Source organism: Fragaria vesca, linkage group LG6 (genome assembly GCF_000184155.1).
Source record: "Fragaria vesca subsp. vesca linkage group LG6, FraVesHawaii_1.0, whole genome shotgun sequence".
Taxonomy (NCBI): domain Eukaryota; kingdom Viridiplantae; phylum Streptophyta; class Magnoliopsida; order Rosales; family Rosaceae; genus Fragaria; species Fragaria vesca.
The window spans coordinates 1,779,889-1,798,422 of NC_020496.1; the positions used below are offsets into that span (position 1 = coordinate 1,779,889).

General features: G+C 38.0%; 3 protein-coding genes across 3 annotated transcripts in view; 2 read left to right on the top strand and 1 right to left on the bottom strand.

The window, feature by feature from the left end:
• LOC101306449 overlaps window positions 1-7,463 on the top strand; it is a 9,796-nt gene extending 2,333 nt beyond the window's left edge. The window contains exons 2-14 of the mRNA XM_004304763.1: window positions 4,959-5,081; window positions 5,221-5,277; window positions 5,398-5,496; window positions 5,649-5,753; window positions 5,876-5,994; window positions 6,080-6,181; window positions 6,293-6,409; window positions 6,524-6,592; window positions 6,714-6,780; window positions 6,893-6,946; window positions 7,054-7,143; window positions 7,223-7,261; window positions 7,350-7,463. Coding sequence (XP_004304811.1) covers window positions 4,959-5,081; window positions 5,221-5,277; window positions 5,398-5,496; window positions 5,649-5,753; window positions 5,876-5,994; window positions 6,080-6,181; window positions 6,293-6,409; window positions 6,524-6,592; window positions 6,714-6,780; window positions 6,893-6,946; window positions 7,054-7,143; window positions 7,223-7,261; window positions 7,350-7,463 — 1,155 coding nt within the window. The remainder of the gene's footprint in view (window positions 1-4,958; window positions 5,082-5,220; window positions 5,278-5,397; window positions 5,497-5,648; window positions 5,754-5,875; window positions 5,995-6,079; window positions 6,182-6,292; window positions 6,410-6,523; window positions 6,593-6,713; window positions 6,781-6,892; window positions 6,947-7,053; window positions 7,144-7,222; window positions 7,262-7,349) is intronic.
• A 4,836-nt stretch (window positions 7,464-12,299) lies between these two features.
• On the top strand, window positions 12,300-13,848 carry LOC101306741 (ABC transporter B family member 21-like). Its single transcript, XM_004304764.1, has 6 exons — window positions 12,300-12,596; window positions 12,682-12,736; window positions 12,831-13,006; window positions 13,089-13,310; window positions 13,395-13,633; window positions 13,734-13,848. The coding sequence occupies exons 1-6, from the start codon at window positions 12,300-12,302 to the stop codon at window positions 13,846-13,848; spliced, it is 1,104 nt and encodes a 367-aa protein (XP_004304812.1).
• An 835-nt stretch (window positions 13,849-14,683) lies between these two features.
• Window positions 14,684-17,616, bottom strand: LOC101311201 (aquaporin SIP1-2-like). The gene is made up of 3 exons (XM_004302106.1): window positions 17,224-17,616; window positions 16,876-17,148; window positions 14,684-15,041 (listed from the first exon to the last, which is right to left on the bottom strand). The coding sequence occupies exons 1-3, from the start codon at window positions 17,515-17,517 to the stop codon at window positions 14,895-14,897; spliced, it is 714 nt and encodes a 237-aa protein (XP_004302154.1). The 5' UTR covers window positions 17,518-17,616; the 3' UTR covers window positions 14,684-14,894.
• Window positions 17,617-18,534: the final 918 nt, after the last annotated feature.

Here is an 18,534-nt window from a genome sequence, read left to right on the forward strand (position 1 = left end):
GAGAGAGAGAGAGAGAGTGGCTGGGCTTTGACCCCCTCTTGACCCAGTCCAAACTTAAAACACCCACAAAATAAAGCCTACAAGAATTTACCTCTTTTTACCAATATAGAAATTTTCGTTTTTAGTACCATAACTTCTTCATACGAACTCCGTTTTAAGCGTGCCGCGTGTCCACGAACTCCGTTTAACGTCCTCTACAACTTTCATGAAGGAAGTTTTCCCAAATTCCAAACGGAAGAAAAAGTCAACTTTAGGGTCCTTAAGTAGTAAACGGTTACTCAACACGGTAAAAGACCAAAATAACACCAAAGTAAATAACCGTAAAATAACTTAAGAACCGGGGTGTGACACAATTATTTCCCTAAAAATAGTAGGATTGGGGAGAAGGTCGCCTTCTGTATTAGTGAGGGCATCCTTTGCTAACATGGGTGTGATATTTGGATGTCTCCCACCTTATCATTTAGTGGATTCAAATATTATGTTCTCTTTACTGATGAGTATTCTCGTTATACTTCGTTGTATCCTACGCGTCACATAAATGAGGTTCTGACTCACTTTCAAACTTTAGTTGCCATGATACAAATCGTATTTCAAGGTTCCGTTAAATTTCTCCAAAGCGATAATGGAACCGAATATGTTAACAATGTTTTTTCTCACTATTGCAAGTCATTGGGTATCCATTAACGTTTTTTTGTCCTCATACACCCTAACAAAATAGGCTTGTTGAGCGTAAGCATAAACATATTGCCACAGTGACACGTACTCTACTCTACACATCTGAAGCCCCACAAGATCTTTGGGTGGAAACGGTCATAACCTCTGTTTATCTCGTTAATCTTTCTCACGATGTCTAGGTGTACATGGGGCATTATTTCACTTGCCTTTTACAATTGTTTACTTCTTGTGTGACTATACTTTTTTGAATGTAATTTCTGAGCTTATGAGAAATTGGAGCCCTTCTAGTGAGGACTCTTAAGTTGAGGACTAGTTGAGGACTTTTCGGTTTATGGTTTTTAAGACCCAATTTTTTATCACATTTTGACATCTCATCCGTTTAGGTTTTAGGTTTATATGAGTAGATCATTTATACAAATTTTCATCCAAATTGGTGTTCGTTAAGATAACAAACTAGATCAAATTAATGGACGAACCAAATCTGTCAAATATGAACTGTTCAAATTCATAATTGATAAATCACACTTATGAATGACTTAACAATTTTCAATATAGCTGAAAATTTGAAAAAATGATCTACTCATAAATACTTATAAACTGAACGGTCAAAATGTGGATATAAGATTGAAAGATGGGATAAGCCGAAAAGTCTTCACCAAGTCCTCAACTTAAAGGTCCTCACTAGAAAGGCTTCCTATAAGAAATATCCTTTATAATTAGGTCAATTTACAAGCTTCATATCATACAAGTTTTCTAGATTATAAGACTATAAGAGTGATAATTTCAAATGCAAAGGAGTGAAGCAATCAATTTTGATCAATCATAGCTAAGAGCCAAATATAAGGACCAGTGAGCAGCAGAGCACTTACCAAGCAGTCATGAGGGATCAAACCCCCGTCAACAACTTCAGAGAAGGACCACTGGTATAGCAGCAGTCTTTGACTGGATTATTTTTCATTTCTGTTTGTTAGGGGTACTTTTGTTATTACACAGTGTAGGGTTTCCTCTAGTTTCCCTGTGTATATCAATGTCTCCTCCACCACCGATGCCAACCTGTAGTCTTCTCAAAAACATTTGGGTTCGTTTTGAGTTTTGACCATGGGGTTATCCACTCCGGGAGAAACCACTCTAGGCATTACAGGTCTGCTCTCTCTCTCTCTCTCTCTCTCTGCTTGCATTCAGTCTATTTTCCTATGAAATCAATTTTGTTGTCCCGTGAAATCTGAATATTAATGTTCGGTTGTTCCAAATCGCAGGTTTATCTGAAGAATTTAATGAGATCGGTATAACATTGATTATGTTGGTGTGAGAGGAAGGGGGAGCTCGGTGGTTGTTAGGGCCCGATCGGCGGCTGGTCGTGGCCGTTCTCTAGGTCGCGGTCGCGGAAGAAGGGGAAGATCTCGATAAAACCGCTGCCTTCGCCGGAGATGAATCATCCGGTAAAACCCGCCACCATACCACCACCCCGACCCGACCCGGCTGGCGGAGAACCGGAATCCGGCAGGCGGGCGGACGGTTGGGGGAGCTGTGAGCGACAGGGAAGGAGAGAGTTTGTGAGAGTTGGACTGCTGCAATCAAAACAGGTTGTGAGGGTTCCTTGGCGGAAGGAATCGCCCTCTGGAGAGAGTTTGTACTGCCCTCTGGGAAGGAGAGAGTTTGTGAGAGTTGGACTGCTGCAATCAAAACAGGCTGTGAGGGTTCCTTGGCGGAAGGAATCACCAGAGGGCGATCACGAATCGGAGGGCGAAAATTTGAATGCCTTAACAATTATTGTAAAGATGATCTATTTATATATAGCTACAAAGGCTACAATGTCAACAAGATAGAGAAAATATAATATAAAAGTGAGTCAATTAAGAAAATTCGTATATTTTGAATAAATAAAAATATTTAGACCTAATAATAATTGTGTATGTATATATATATACATGCTCGTGTCCGTTTAGAGGCGGACATCAGCACAATCTCTAAGTGCGGATGTCTTTGATTTCTCCATCTTCAGGCGTCGATGACTGCGTTTCTCTTGCCGGATGAACAGTAGAGGCTTCTGGGACGGCGTTGACATGAAAAAGAAGGTCAAGGAGATCGGAATCGGAGCTCTGGGCAACAACCTCACTGAAAATTTCAAGACTGATCAAGGTTAGCTGCAAACTTGTTGCCTGCGAGTCCACCGGCAAAAGGAATAAGCTCACATCATTAGATCTGTTTTTTAATGCGCTTGTATTGCTGTGATTAAAATAAATAAAAACTTAACACTTATGTCAAACCTACACCGTTCAAGATCATTAAAAATAAATCAAACATTTAGATGACTTAACGAACACCAAATTTACATAAGTGATATACTTATATACACCTACAAACTAAACGGTGAAGATGTGATTTAGTGATCGGAAAGTTTGTCAAATATCCTATCCCTAGAAATAAACAAAAAATAGATCCCTCATTGGAATGGTCATTGTGAGATCTATTTTTTTGCTCAAATTTAAGAACAAGTCCACACCATTAGATCTGTTTTTAATGAGCTTAGATGACTGAGATTAAAACAAAACTTAAACACTTTATACCGTTCAACATCATTAAAAATAAATCAAACTTTGGGTGACTTAATGATCACCAAATTTTTTGAAAATTTGTACAGGTGATAGACTCATATAGTACTACAAATTGAACGGTAGAGATGTGATTTTATGATCGGTAAGTTTGTCAAATACTCTATCACTAGATTTGAACAAAATAAGGGATCCCTCAAAATCATGAGATGTTGTAATTTTGTTATGAGTATGTGATAAATTAGAAACATGATCCATCGCTCCACTGTCTACGATCTAATATAATGTAGAATGAGATCAATATGTGTAACATTGCAAGTGGGTACGTGTGACTATGCGTCGAAATGGTGTAGGATATGTAGGTATGTCATATCTGGTGTGGTTTTAGATAGTGTGTCCTTCTGTGTTGGCCATAACGTCAGTTTGGTAGTGTACAATATGATAATGTTTGATATGTTTGTGGAAGATGGATGAGTTTCTAGAGTCATCAAAATCGGTGATACCATAAACAAATTATGAATGTAGTATTTTTGTATTGATATCATAACAGTACAAATTGTGCAATTATGAGTTTTATTCAAGAAAAACCATGATTACATATATCAAGATCCTATAAACATTCATAAAAAGAATGTCATATTCCTGATCTACCATTCACTCTATTATATCTCCAATCTATTTAAATGCATATCAGTAAATTACTTCATTTCATAACGATTCATTGGTAAGTAGATTGAAAATTAAGACAGAGAAATTTGTTTGGGCATACATGTACGTAAATGCATAGGCCCCGGTGCCCCTTTTGGAATTGGTGTGGGTATCACAAGTAGGGCTATTTCCACTAGTATTATCATCTTCATATGCCTTCTTTCTGGCTAAGAAACTGAGTGTAATTTTAATTTTAAAGGTAGATATAGCCATATATAGGTATAGGATTAGTGACCACCACACGTCCCTTAAAATCAAGACTCAAAGTCTCAAACCGACACCTCCTAGATTAAACAATCTGTTATTATCATGATGGTGAATTGGTGATTGGTGAGTGCGTACGTGACGAATTATAAACAAGAAAACAAAAAGAAACAGATCTTTTTTGGTGATTTTGTATGAGTTATTTTGTGATTATGGGGTCTGTATTATTCACAAGCTTCTAATTCGTGATCCCCCACGAACATATTCCACGTGTTACAGAGAGCTGCTGCCTCATCTTTCCCATTTTGTTTCACGTTGTGGGCTGTTGTTTTGATAAATCCTCGTCGTGTTTTCAGCAACATATTTCTGTGTTCCCGGAAAACGCGCCAAACAGGAACACAGGAGGAGGAGGAGGAAAACAATCTAAGAGATACAGAAATCAAGCTCTGTTATTTGTTTCTGGGTTCCTCTGTATTTTCATGGAACATGAAGTCACCTTTTGATCCTGTAAGTCATCATATTCTTTTTCTTTCTTCCATGTTACAATTTATGCAATTTTTGAATGGAAAGTGAAAGAGAGAGATTTGGTCTTCTTTGCTTCTTGGTGTTCTCATTTCTTTTTTCTGGTTATTAGACATTATGAATTCCTAGTTGGAAGCTTCGATCTAACACAATTCAGAATCCTTGTTCTTTTGCTATTGTGGTGGAAATGGCTTTTTTTTTTACTTGAGATTGTAGCTGCTTTGTTTTTTTGGGTGAACTTGCATTTGTTACACAAACTTTTTTGAGTAAATAAATTTGAGTTTTTGGTTTTGTCAGATATCTTTGGGTGCAGGGCCAACAAGTGGGAGATCATACTGCATTAGGCTTCTCCCTTCAGCTTCTTTGATATTCATAGTTCTTCTGCTGGGTAGTGCATTCATATTATCAGAATTCAATGAGGTAGACATGTATTCTGTGTGTTGGTTAAAGATTTTAACTCTAATATTTAAGATTAAATATCATCAATTTTACCATCTCAATGATCTCATTGTCTATTTCTGCTATGGTTTTTTATTAAATCAATTTTACTGTTGCTCAGAAATCATCGTTTGGGAGAGTCAGAAATAGTTTGCGGAGTTTCAATTACAAATGCAAGGTTGGTTCTCCATACGGACGCATGCCTTTTCCTTTGTTTTTTTCTCAGAAAACAATCCACTGCGGTGATAGACTGATAGTCGGGGTTCATTAATTACCTATACTTGTTTATCTGTTTCAGTATCACAGAAGGCCATATGGAAGTGAAACATTGCCTAGAGGTATCGTCTCCCAGACCTCTAATCTGGAAATGCGGCCATTATGGACAGCATCTAACAAGGTAAGCTTTCCAATCAATGTCTGTATTTGTTTTTGTTAACTGAAAAGTGAAAATCCTAGTTATTGAGTCTAGAACATTTTCTATCCTTGAATGTAACTATTATGAACAAAATGATGAATTCGACTATGATTTTTATGCTTGTCTCCTCCCAGCCACCTTCAAGGTTAAACCAGAGAAGTGTAAATTCCTCGGTCAGCTTATTAGCGATGGCCGTTGGGATCAAGCAGAAGGATCTAGCCAGTAAAATGGTCAAAAAGGTATAAAGTAAGTCTGTAAATGCACTTCTCAGCACTCAGATGAAAGTTTATGTGTGTTGTCTTTTGAACCACTACTGGTATTTATAAAAACAATGGCTTCTTATACATCATATATAATGCAGTTTCTGTCAAGTGGTTTTGTTGTCATGCTTTTTCATTATGATGGCAACGTTGATGAGTGGAAGCAATTTCAATGGAATGATCTTGTTATTCATGTTTCGGCAGTCGATCAAACAAAATGGTACACGTCTTATCTTCGTGCTTTATTCATTTCCTTAGAAGTTGCATAGATGAGTTTCCTGAGTGATATCTTTCTTGATGCTTAGGTGGTTTGCAAAGCGTTTCTTACATCCTGATATAGTTGCTGAATATAGTTATGTTTTTCTATGGGATGAAGATCTTGGAGTAGACAGTTTTAATCCTCAACGGTACTGCAGCTGCATTTCCTTTTACCAAAGTTAGGAACTTGCTTGCATTTGAACTGCTGCATAACTGTATTGCTGAAACTTTATGTTGTTCTTCTTCTATGACACTTTTAGGTATGTGTCCATTATTCGGAAGGAAGGGCTTGAAATATCTCAACCGGCACTTGATTTTTCCAAGTCAGTGGTGAATCATCAAATTACTGCACGTGTGAAAGGATCAATAGTGCACAGGTCTGTTATGTAACTAGCTAATACTAATTCATGACTACGTACAGTCCTGTACTTCTGTTCATTTCAAGCGGTTGGTGACTCTAGTTACATGCTTTTGAGAAATTGTTTCTGCAGAAGGACTTACAAGCCTAATGCCAATGGGACTGGTTGCGATGAAAACAGTACAGCTCCTCCTTGTACCGGGTAGAAAAAAAAAAAATTCATTTGAACCAAGTTTTGTATTTCCTGCAAAAGAATGATGGTTTTCTAGTAATAGAAGTCATCCTGCTGCTTCAGGAAAGTATAATGAAATGCTGCACTGCAGGTGGATAGAAGTGATGGCTCCAGTTTTCTCTCGAGCTGCCTGGCGTTGCGTATGGTATATGATCCAGGTGCGTTACTTCTACCATTCCTGGAGCTCGAGATAGCTCTTCTAAGGGTAACAAAGATTGGACTTCTTATTTCCTTGGTTTAAACCATCATCGATCTTAATTGTATATGCAGAATAATTTGATCCATGCTTGGGGACTAGATATGCAGCTTGGCTATTGTGCACAGGCAAGCTCCTTAATATATCTGTCATTCATAATTTCTTCTACTATCCAAGTATTTTGTCTTTCCTCATCTGTTTCCTAAACAAGGACCTTTATTTTCCATACTAATAGGGTGATCGAAAGAAGAATATTGGTGTCGTAGATGCGGAGTACCTAATCCATTATGGCCGCCCTACTTTGGGAGGTCCAAACGATAATGAGGTGAAAATTGTGTTAGCCTAGCTTTGTATTAAGCTGTAAACTTTTATCTGAGACTGACTTTGATATCTTTGTATTGCAGAAATCACCTCAAGCTAGTGCAAAGGACCACAGAGTTGATGTTAGTCTCCAAACATGAATGAATCTCAGGCCACTGTTTTTACATAATGTGATATGTGTTTAGTTGGACTTAATCTAAATTTGTGCAGGTGAGGAGGGAATCCTACAACGAAATGAAGATTTTCAATCGAAAATGGGAAAAAGCTGCAAAGAACGATGAGTGTTGGATTGATCCATACCCTGTTAGCAGTAGCCATCACTAAGCAGTGAGTTCAGAAATTGGTGTATAGTTTGTAGCATCCGTTCATACATGCATCATACTATTCAAAGTCCAAACATGCAAGTCTCTGAATGTTCTTGTTCTTGTACTGTTGTACAGGGTGGAAATGTAAATTCTATAGATTTTATATGAGAGAGAATCAGAAAGAAATCAACTTCACTTAACTTGTATACTAATAGTCCGATATATCTTGTAACATCGCATTCAGATCTCTCTGCCTAGAGACGGACCCATAGAAGCTACTGCTGTTAAATTCCATTCGTTAATGTATTGTTTCTTGTGCTTTACTCCTGAACCATAGAAGCTACTGCTGTCAAATTGCATTCGTGAATGTACTTTTTCTTGTGCTTTACTCTTCATCATTTCAAATTACTTGAAGAGAATCAGCATTTTGTGGTGGTAAAAACTAAAACAAATAACGTACCCCAATTTTGGAATCTGTTCAGAACAGCTATGATCATTTTCATGTAAGTCCTGACATGAATCATCTCTACCAAGCAATGTTCCATCCAAAACACAAACACTACCAAGATTTAGACTTTCATCTCTAACATTGTACGGTAATAAAGTACATTAATAGCATCAAGGATCTGATAAACCAAAACCACGTAACATAGCAATTTTGGCTCTACCTTTTCCTAATAGGATTAGTACTAAGATTTAGTCCTGGTGTATCCTTGTCCGGCAGAGATTACAATCTCCTAATCCTTGCAGGAGAAAAATAGATTTTTAATTAGTACCTTATATACATGTCCACTGATCGATCGCAGCAGTGGCTCAATCATGGATGAGCCGTATGATTCCAGGATTTTCAATTGGTGTGAAGTGAAGCAAACAGAATTACACGAGGGACCCTATCCGCCACCATCACAGCGCTACGCCGTGCTCATCAGATTAACAGTCATCTTGCAATCTGGGGGTTTTCAGATACAGACGAAACCACCTCATTCTTTTATGTACAACTTTTGTCCAGACGTAACTCTCATAGGGAAATCAAAGATTTGGGTCAACTTCATGTCCGCAGATGAACGAGGTAAGAGCATCATGTACTTGGTGACTGCCCTTCGTCGCATGGGCCTTCGGTTAAAAGAACTGGCAGATATAGTCAAAGAAATATCTGACAAAGTTGAACCGCCCATCCACCTCCCGCAGTTGGCTGTTGATGTGACCGTAAGGCTTATCTGTTGTGAACTGCATGGAAGTTTTGACGGTTACGATGATATGCGCTTGTATCGCTGGGTGAAGAAATCATGGGACGACTCTAGGGCTGCTGCTCCTACCTCTTGCGCTATGCCTCCATCATCATGTGCTGTTTGTTTGGAGGAGTTTGGAGGTGGTGTTGATGATAAAATGATTGCTCGTTTGCCTTGCTCGCATTTTTTTCATGCTGATTGCATTGCACAGTGGGTGGTGGATCGTCACACGTGTCCAGTGTGCCGAACCCAAATGATACCACTTCTGTGTGATGATGAAAATCAACCCTTCGATCCAAACCCTACCTGGTCCGAGTGACTCGATAAATTATTCGTGTCTTTGTAGTCAATAATATACCAGTCTTTTGTGTTGTTGTTGGCATATTGTAATATGCTCAATATTGCCTTTACTCTTGTAACATTACTAGGCTAGTGTACTTTTTATTTATCTTTTCATTTGGAAATACCGTTCAACATTTTCATCTCGGTGTATTACTTTTGATTTTGTATTAATTAAAGATATACACACACATGACCCTTCTAGTGAGGGGTCCCTATTTTGGACTATTTGTAAGGAGAGGTCTTTTAGAGAAGTTGGTGTAATTTCTTATCCCTAGAAATAGTCTAAAATAGGGATTTCTCACTAAAAGGGGATGTATATTTAGATGGTATGGTATGAACCATTTTTTATTTTTGAAAACAAGGTTTAAAACTTTAAATGTTAACCACCAGGGATTGTGGGACAGTAGAATGGTTAGTTTGGAACTCCCCAGAGTTCGAAACTCTATGAGGCCTTGGTGGCCAGCTGGTGGTGAGGCTATGTACCTATTCATGTTCCTGCCCTATATATGGCAGTGCAGTGAAATAGTCTGACAATTGCTAGGATACCTTGCATGGGTGTGTGTTACCAATTTAACTAAGACTAACCTCTCTAATCCAAAAATAATAATATAATTTCAATGTTTTTTTAGAGTATCAACGACGGTATACTTAAAGGTTTTTCAGACCCAGAGACTAATTCACGCCGATAGATCATGTCAGAACGCTTCCTCTCCTTGGTCACCAAAAATAAATTGGGATTTAACTTTAATTAACGTCAGCTAGGATTCGAACATGGGTATGGGGGTTCCACACATATGCTCTTACCAACTCGATCACTTGTGGTGGTTAAAATAAAATAAAAAAATTAAATGTTGGACATAAACCTTAGGCCATCTCCAACCAAAAGTGCTAAAAATAGCACATGTGCTCAATTTTAGCACATATATTTGGCACTTTAATCAAATACCACTCAACGTCTTCACCCGATTAGTGCTAAATTGTAGCATTTTAATATATTTATTGTTTTTCATATATTATTGACATTTTTTCTTATTTAATTATAAAGAAACATTCGTCAGGATAATATATACTTGTGCGTATGGACTCTCTTATTTACAAACTTTTACTAATGCAAATTATAATCTTAATCGTTCAAAAGTTGATTAACTATTAAAGATCACCTTCTGAACAAAAAAAAAAAAAAATACAATGTTAACAAAATTTGTTTGCTTAGCTGATTGCATTAAACAAATGGACGATTAATCATAAGACTAAGACTGTTATTATAATCTTGCCAAGTCAAAAAGAGGAATGAATCTTAGCGTGAGATTCCTCACGTGAGTAATTTTTTTTTTAAGCAAAAAGTGTTGCACTTCTCACCCAACAAATGGAAGGCTGCCACATTACATGTGCTAAAGAGTCATTCGGTGAGTATTTGGCTATCGAGATAACACTTTAGCTATTGTTTAGCTCTTTGGCACTTTAGCTTATTGGTTGAGATGAGAGTACTCACTACTTTGGGTTATGATGGCATTATATGCAGAGTGATATTTGGAATGTTGGTGTCCCTTCCGGTGTTGATCGGCTACTATGCAGTTTTAGAATTTGTGCATTGATCGATCCTCCATCTTCTTTTGACATGCATGGTCGACGTTTCAATCAATGAATCGAGAGAGAAAAAAGAAATGGCTGGCAGAGCCGTCTTAGAGATTTTGAAGGCCCTGTGCAAAATTTCAAAAGAGGCCCTGCTCATATAAAAATTGAAGATGAACAAACTCAAAACATAAAATCAAAGTTGGATCATTTATCAAATAATAATACCTCATTAGTTGAACCTACAAAAGAGGCTATATATTCAATACAAAAACAAAAGTTTGAGGCAAAAAATTATGACAAACATATATATGCATGATCTAAAAGCAACACTGTTGCTGGGTGTTCACTTGAATATCATTCTCCTTGCCTTCTTGGCTGCAAACTCATCAATTAGCTTATCACAATTGATTTTTCCAAGAAAATCATTCTCAATAGAAATCATAGAAAACCTGTTAGACCAGTGCTCCTTCTCCAATTTTCATAAATTCCAGAATGGCAGAATCCAACAACTTTGCCACACGATCAACCTTTGCAAATTGAAAACAAAATCAAACCATTCAGAAGATTAAAACAAATATCAATTAAATTGTACATTTGTACATAACAATTAACAAATCAATTATGAAGAATCATACCTGTGTGGGGCTGTGGGCGTGTCCACACTGTGGCTGATGAGTGAGATAAAAATTGAGAGAGAGAGTTAGGTTAGTAGAGAAAGAGACAGATCGCAAAAAGCCAAAGAAGAAGATTTGGTTTGGGAGTTTTTGGTCGATAGGGCCTCTTCTCAATTATATGGGCCTTTTTTTCTAATGGGTCTTTTTATATTAAGTATAGTTCTTAATTTTTATATATAATTAAAAAATTATGAATATGTGTATTTTTGTGGCCCTCCTAATTTTGGGGCCCTGTATCTGTGCACACTTTGCACCTGTTATAAGCCGGCTCTGATGGCTGGTTCTCGATTTCTTGTTTTACATTTATTTTTCTTTGATTTTATTTTGGTATGAAGCTATTGGTGGCCGGGACTAATTTCAGTTAGTCTTTGTAGTTCCAAATCCTTCTGTAATCTAATTATCCTTACAATCCTAATCTCAAGAGATCGAGTCGTTGGTTCTCCTCTGATTTTAACATCCGATCCCGGCGGTTTAATATATATATAGCAGCTGCATGTACTTTAATTTGTCATGCGTCAATGCAAAACTGAGACTTTCAGAACAGTTTCACGTCCGGTACTGTGCATAAAGGGTGGTTCTGAACTTGTGCTGCAACATGCACCATGCACCCTCCCATCCTCATTATATAATCACCAGATCGAACATTTTTATATAAACTTGACGATCGATATTGTGAGAGACGCGTATGCAGCGCAATGTCCTATACGTACGTGTACTATATACGACAAAATTTCGAAGAAGAAGACACAACTGTATTTAGATACAGTTGCCCAGCGATTGGATCTTGATGGAGCTTGGCCCTTGTTATCATTTTCTCTGGGTTCTGCTCACCTCCAATACTCGCAGTTTGTTTGTTTGTGATTTTATAAGGCTAGCAGTTTACCACTGTCTACTGTTTCAACATCTCCAGCTTAATTTGCTTATAAATTGAGAGCATGTACAACTTTTCTGTACATTGTAACTAGTTGAAGTATATATCTCAACATTTGTTGATATCTTGGAGTTTGTAATATAGCAGAGGAAAGCAATACAAGTATGGATGAAAATGAAGCACCACCATCAGAAAGCAAAGCACAAAAAGCAAGCAGAAGCTGCAGCATCACTGAAATACAGGAAGACTCGAAAGAGAAGACCAAAGGAAATGAAACTGTTCCATTTCACAAGCTGTTTTCATTTGCAGATTCAACTGATATCTTGTTGATGACCATAGGATCAGTTGGTGCCATTGGAAATGGGTTGTGTATGCCCATTATGACTATACTCTTTGGCCAATTGACTGATTCTTTTGGATGTAGCTACAATAGCAAAGACATAGTTCATGCTGTTTCCAAGGTACCTGACTTGTATATTTATTTCGCAATCTTAAAAAAAAAGTGTTCTTTGAAGATTTATTCATTATTTTTTGGTATGATTTTAGGTCTCTCTAAGATACATCTACTTGGCTTTGGGGGCTGGGGTTGCAGCATTCCTTCGTAAGTAAACAACGTACTTAAGATTACCAAAGAGTAAAGACCATGTAAGCAACACATTAAACTTACTGATGTGTCATGTGTGTTTGTCTGTCAGAGGTAGCTTGCTGGATAGCCACAGGGGAGCGACAGGCCGCACGAATAAGGAGTTTGTACCTGAAAACCATATTAAGGCAAGAAGTAGCTTTCTTCGATATGGAAACAAACACTGGGGAGGTTGTTGGGAGGATGTCTGGTGATACTGTCTTGATACAAGATGCAATGGGTGAAAAGGTACTGAACTACTGCAGAAAAATTGGAGTACTTGTCATCTTGGTTCACATAATGCTGGATTCTAAAAGGTTAGCTTATGCAGGTTGGAAAGTTTATACAACTCATATCGACATTCATTGGAGGCATTGTGATAGCATTCATTAGAGGGTGGCTTCTAACACTCGTCTTGATGTCCACTATTCCACTTCTTGTGGCAGCCGGAGCAGTAATGTCCATTATCATAGTCAAAATGTCTTCCAGAGGACAAAATGCCTATGCGAAAGCTGCGACTTTAGTTGAACAAACAATCAGCTCAATCAGAACTGTATGTCATGCTGAAATCATAAGTTTGATACATGTTTGTGAAATAGTGGAAGCATATAACACCTCTTAACTTTGTCCCGCTCAGGTTGCTTCATTTACCGGAGAGACACAAGCTATAACCAACTATAAGAGATATCTTGTAGATGCTTACAAGTCTGGTGTTCATGAAGGCTTGGCAGCCGGTTTAGGTTTTGGCATGTTTATGTTGGTTATGTTATCCAGTTATGGTCTGGCTACATGGTTTGGTGCAAAAATGGTATTGGAAAGAGGATATAGAGGGGGTGCTGTGGTCAATGTGATTGTCGCTGTGATGGCTGGTTCCATGTAAGCTTTCATTTTGGCTTTTCATTAAATCTTAAGCTGATTTTGTTCCAAGTGCTTGTATAATGAACAAATTTTTACGGATGTTGTATGATCGTCTCAGGTCTCTAGGCCAGGCATCTCCCTTTGTGAGTGCATTTGCTGCTGCTGCAGCCTTCGATAAGCATATCAAAACTGACACTTTGATAAGCATCAAGGATGGTTCTATGCATCCTTAGTTGCCTTGCACAATACATACCAGGACTAGTTGTCGCAGAATAAATACTGTATTTCATAGTATGTGTTGAATAAAATTTTCCTTAACCTTCTCAATACAACTTTACAAGATATATAGCAGCATCTATGCTACTGTTACAAGTAAGAGTTAAATGTAATTGCAGCAAATCAGCAATAGGTATTTACAACCAAGATACAACATATCAAAACTGATCCTAAATTATGGCAATGCATTAATCTCTCTAACAACCCCTCCCCTCTCAAACTTGGCGGGCCTGCACGAATAAGTTTGCTAGTAAGAAGCACATGACGGTGCTTATGGAGGGGTTCAGTGAGAATATCTGCCGGCTGATCAATTGATGGGACAAAGTACGATGGCTACCAAATGCTACTTTCTCGCAAACAAAGTGGTAATCAAGCTCAATGTGTTTTGTGCGAGTAGGGAAGACATAATTGGAGGCCATGTATGTAGCATTAAGATTGTCACAATACAGCAAGATGAGAAATTCAATGTGTGCACCAAGTTCATTGAGTAAGAATGCTAACCAAGTTGTCTCAGCACTGGCATGAGAGAGGGAGCGGTACTCAAACTCGGCGCTAGAACGGGCAATGGTAGGTTGCTTTCTAAAACACCAAGAGACCAAGTTGGTGCCAAGATAGACCAAGTAGCCAGAAGTTGGGCGACAAGAATCAGGACATCCTGCCCAATCAGCATCATCATAGGCAGAAACCCTCTCGGTTTCTGCATACTGGAAATCTGAGAGGGATTGTTTTCTTCTTTTAAGAAGAGAGTGGCGGCGGAGGAGGAGGAATGGCAAAAAAAAAAATGCATTTAGTCAAAGGCAAACCAACTTAATTTGGATATCAACGCGTTATTCCATGGAACACAATTATCCATCCCCTGTAGTACAGCTCCTTGACTAGGCGGGTCATTTTATTTTTCATCCAATGTTTGAATGTAGTATCATAATGTCAAAAAGAAAAGAAAACGGTCCTCATTACAGCTTTATCTAATGGATGAAATTATCTAAAAAGATCTGAAGTTTCTTCAAGCTTTCTTCTGTTTGGTTGGAGGGGGAAAGAGAGCTCGAAAGACCCAAGAAGCCAATATTGCTCCTATGAAAGGGCAAATCCAATAAACATAGAACTGCTCCCATGTGTTGTGTCGATTGTCTACATATGCCCAACCAAATGCCTGCATTGATCATATCACTATGTAAAGGAAAACGCTCTACAGTAAGTAGACTATTTCACAAGTAGAAGTATAAAACAGACAATTCCATATTATTTTATGAAAAAAAAAAAAAAACAAATACATACAAAGAAAGCGGAAGCATATCCAGGAAAATAAGAAAAATAACATGAGCAAAAGAGAATATTGAATACAATTCAATTCCAGCAAAAAGCTCAAGTGTTTTTAGCCCCTAAGAGTCGAACCAATTTCTCCTTATTCATCATTCCACCATAAATTGAGTCCTACAGAGGGATCACATTCTATTACTATTCAATCATGCATAATACACAAGATAAAAACACACATACAGGGCCATTCCATAAATATCATTTTTATGAGATTTTCATCGTATCAAGACATCATGTTTAAGTCTCTATGAGTATATCACTTCTGCAAATACTGAATTGGATATTTTTCTTTTTTTTTTAAATTTCATTGTCGTGTTTCAAAATTTTTGAACGTGATGATTCTGATTTAATCTAGTTAGTACCGTAACAGTTCCAAAAAAGTTTGTTTGCATGTATTTCTCCTCCCCAAACCTAGGTTGTCTCTTTCTCTTCTAAGTTCTCACTGTCCCAATTGGTGCTAAATATTAGGTCAAAAGAAAATGTCCAGTCTTCCTACTAGAGAATAACCAAAACAATACACAAGTTTATGCATGTATCAAAAATGAGGGAAGCTCGACTAGCTTTGTGCTTCCCAAATCTGAACTAATCAAGTTTGTAGGCACAAGTATTCTTCTAAAGAAAAATAGCCAACATCTAATGAAATCGCAAAGACACATACATAAATGTGTTTTTCTCTGGATGTAAGAAACATTTTATCCCATGGAAAAAATAAAAAAAATTCAAGGGTTGCCAATGGTATTGGGATGTATATCATACTCTAATTTTCAATTAAATGAACAAAAATTACAATATAATTGAACCAAATTTACAACATTGACAACAAAATTACCACATTTGTTTTACACGTTTACATATAATTGAACCAAGTTACTATATAAGCAACAATTTCATCACAAACTTTTAAAAATATCAGACGTTGAGTAATTACCCATAATAGAACTATGATTACCTAAATTATGACTCAACTTTACCGAATTGGCAATAAATTTGTAGTCATATAAGTAAATGTGGGTATAACATACATGTAGCTAACTAAGAACATTCCTACCTTTAAACTCATCAGTTAAAATATTAACAGGAAAAAAACAACCTCAGACTTGGAATAACTCAACCAAATCAGACGTCGGGATATTTCACAACAGAAAAGAGTAACAATTTAACTGAAGAATTTTTTTTTATTTCAGTACAAACACATTAGTGACCAGAAAGAAAAAGTTTTAAGTTAGGGAAAAGTACCGCATTACAGTAGACTCTGAGTATTATTATTCTCCATCACTATTTAAAATGTAGAAGTGACAAAAAAACAACAAAATGCAGGGATACTTTGAGGAGAAATGAATTGTCAGTGGAAGCAGAGCAGGGTCTATATCTTCTATCTTATTTTCCTACCATCATATCTAATATTGGCTTAGCATAATTGTGTTCATAACCCTGTTTTAAAGTCCAGAACGTATCTTTTTCACCTTGTCCAGATCTCCCATAAATCATATATCGAAAACTATCACACAAGCAGACTAACAAGCAAAATAGCGATGTCAAACAGAAAACAAAGATATTCCCAGATTTGACACAAAAGTAGCCAAACCCAGTCTGTATCATGATTCAAGTACTATCAATAGACAAAGGTCATTTTAATAAAGAAAAGAAGAAGGAAATCGTTTGCTTACATTAGCAGGATTCATTGAAGGCCCAGTATAGACGGAACCAGCAACAACCAATGCCACAGTAACCACTGCAAGAAGCAATGATTTCAAGAGTGAGCTACGGGGACCCTTGAGGATGATGACAAGGACAAGGAAGGTGATAAGGAAAGTCAAGAGCCCCTCGGCAATGGCCCCGGTGTGCAAGTCAACTTTCAAGGAAGGGCCTCCAATCATGTGGTTGTACTGAGCGGGAACGACCTCCTTAATAGCCAGAGCGCCACCCACAGCACCCAAAGTCTGTTTGGATCATAAACATGATGAAATGTCAAAGGAGATTGATAAGGAAGGAAGGAAGGAAAAAGGAAGGGGCACCTGAGCCGGAAAGCGGAGGGCCATGGAGAAGAGGGTATCGGCACCAACGCCGGCGGCGTAGAAAGAGGCAGTGCCGGTGGGGTTGAAGCTGGCCCCACCCAAGGCGTCACCGATCATGTTGAAGACCAAGACGAGGAAGAAGACGAGGGCAGTGGTGATGCCGAAAGAAGCCCAGAAGCCTTGAACCCCGATTACATTTGCGATCAGACTTGTCATCAGTCCCAGCGTCGACGCGCAGAAGACCCACATAAACGTCACCACCGCATCTCCCACAGCAGCCTTCATCGCGCCCATCTCCCTCTCTCGAATTCTCACTTGTCCTGAAAATTCAAGATTCAAGATTCAAGATTCAAGATCACAAAGCACCCACCTTTAATCTAATCCCTTCATGGTGGGCCATCTGTCCATTTACAAGTGTTCTTTAATACATCCAATAGTGAAAGGTAAATAGTAATATTTATTTTATACCACAGGGGGTAAAGTTCTTTTTACCTTCCGGTCGGACGACGAAACCGGTCCAGATCTCGTGCTCTCCTCCTCATGACCGTGCTTCACCTCGGTTCGAGCCCACGGCGGCAAATCCAAGCGGCGAGTGCGGCGGCTCTCCTGGTTTTCCAGTTTCCGCTGAGATTCGGCAAACCCAAACCGTCGAACTCAAGGCTGGGCTGCGGAGGCAAGAGGTCGTCGGAGCGCGCAGCGAAGCCGTTCTGGCGGCGGCGCTAGGAAGCTGGGCTGGCTTCGGGCTGCATCGGTGGTGTATGGTGCCGATCTGGGTGCTGGCCTGTTGTTGTTGGAGGCGGCAGCATGCAGTGGCACGCCGGGAGCCTGGGGCCAATACGACAGCAAATATGAAATCGGAATTGGTCCTTATTTCTTTAAACCCTCTTTATACGGTGGATTACAACGGTAATTACACGCACATAAGTTATTTAATGTTAATAACAACATACCTAATGAATTACATAACTAATTGAGTCGTTACGTCTATTAATTAAAAATTTTTTAATTTATTTTTCATCAATTACTTTGACGAAGACACATTTAAGGTATTTTTTCCTCTTTGACATGAGAATAATATTAAGAGAGAATACTAATAAGAATATACATAATAAATTACATAACTAATTAAATCGTTATATTTATTGATTAAAATTTTCTTAATTTATTTTTCATCAATTACTTTGAATACACTTAAAAAAGTATTTTTCCTCCTCAACGTGAGAGAAAGGTAGATGTAAATATAGGATCAGTGTGTCCCTCAAAATCAAGACTCAAACCGACACCTCCTAGATTAAACAATCTGTTATTATC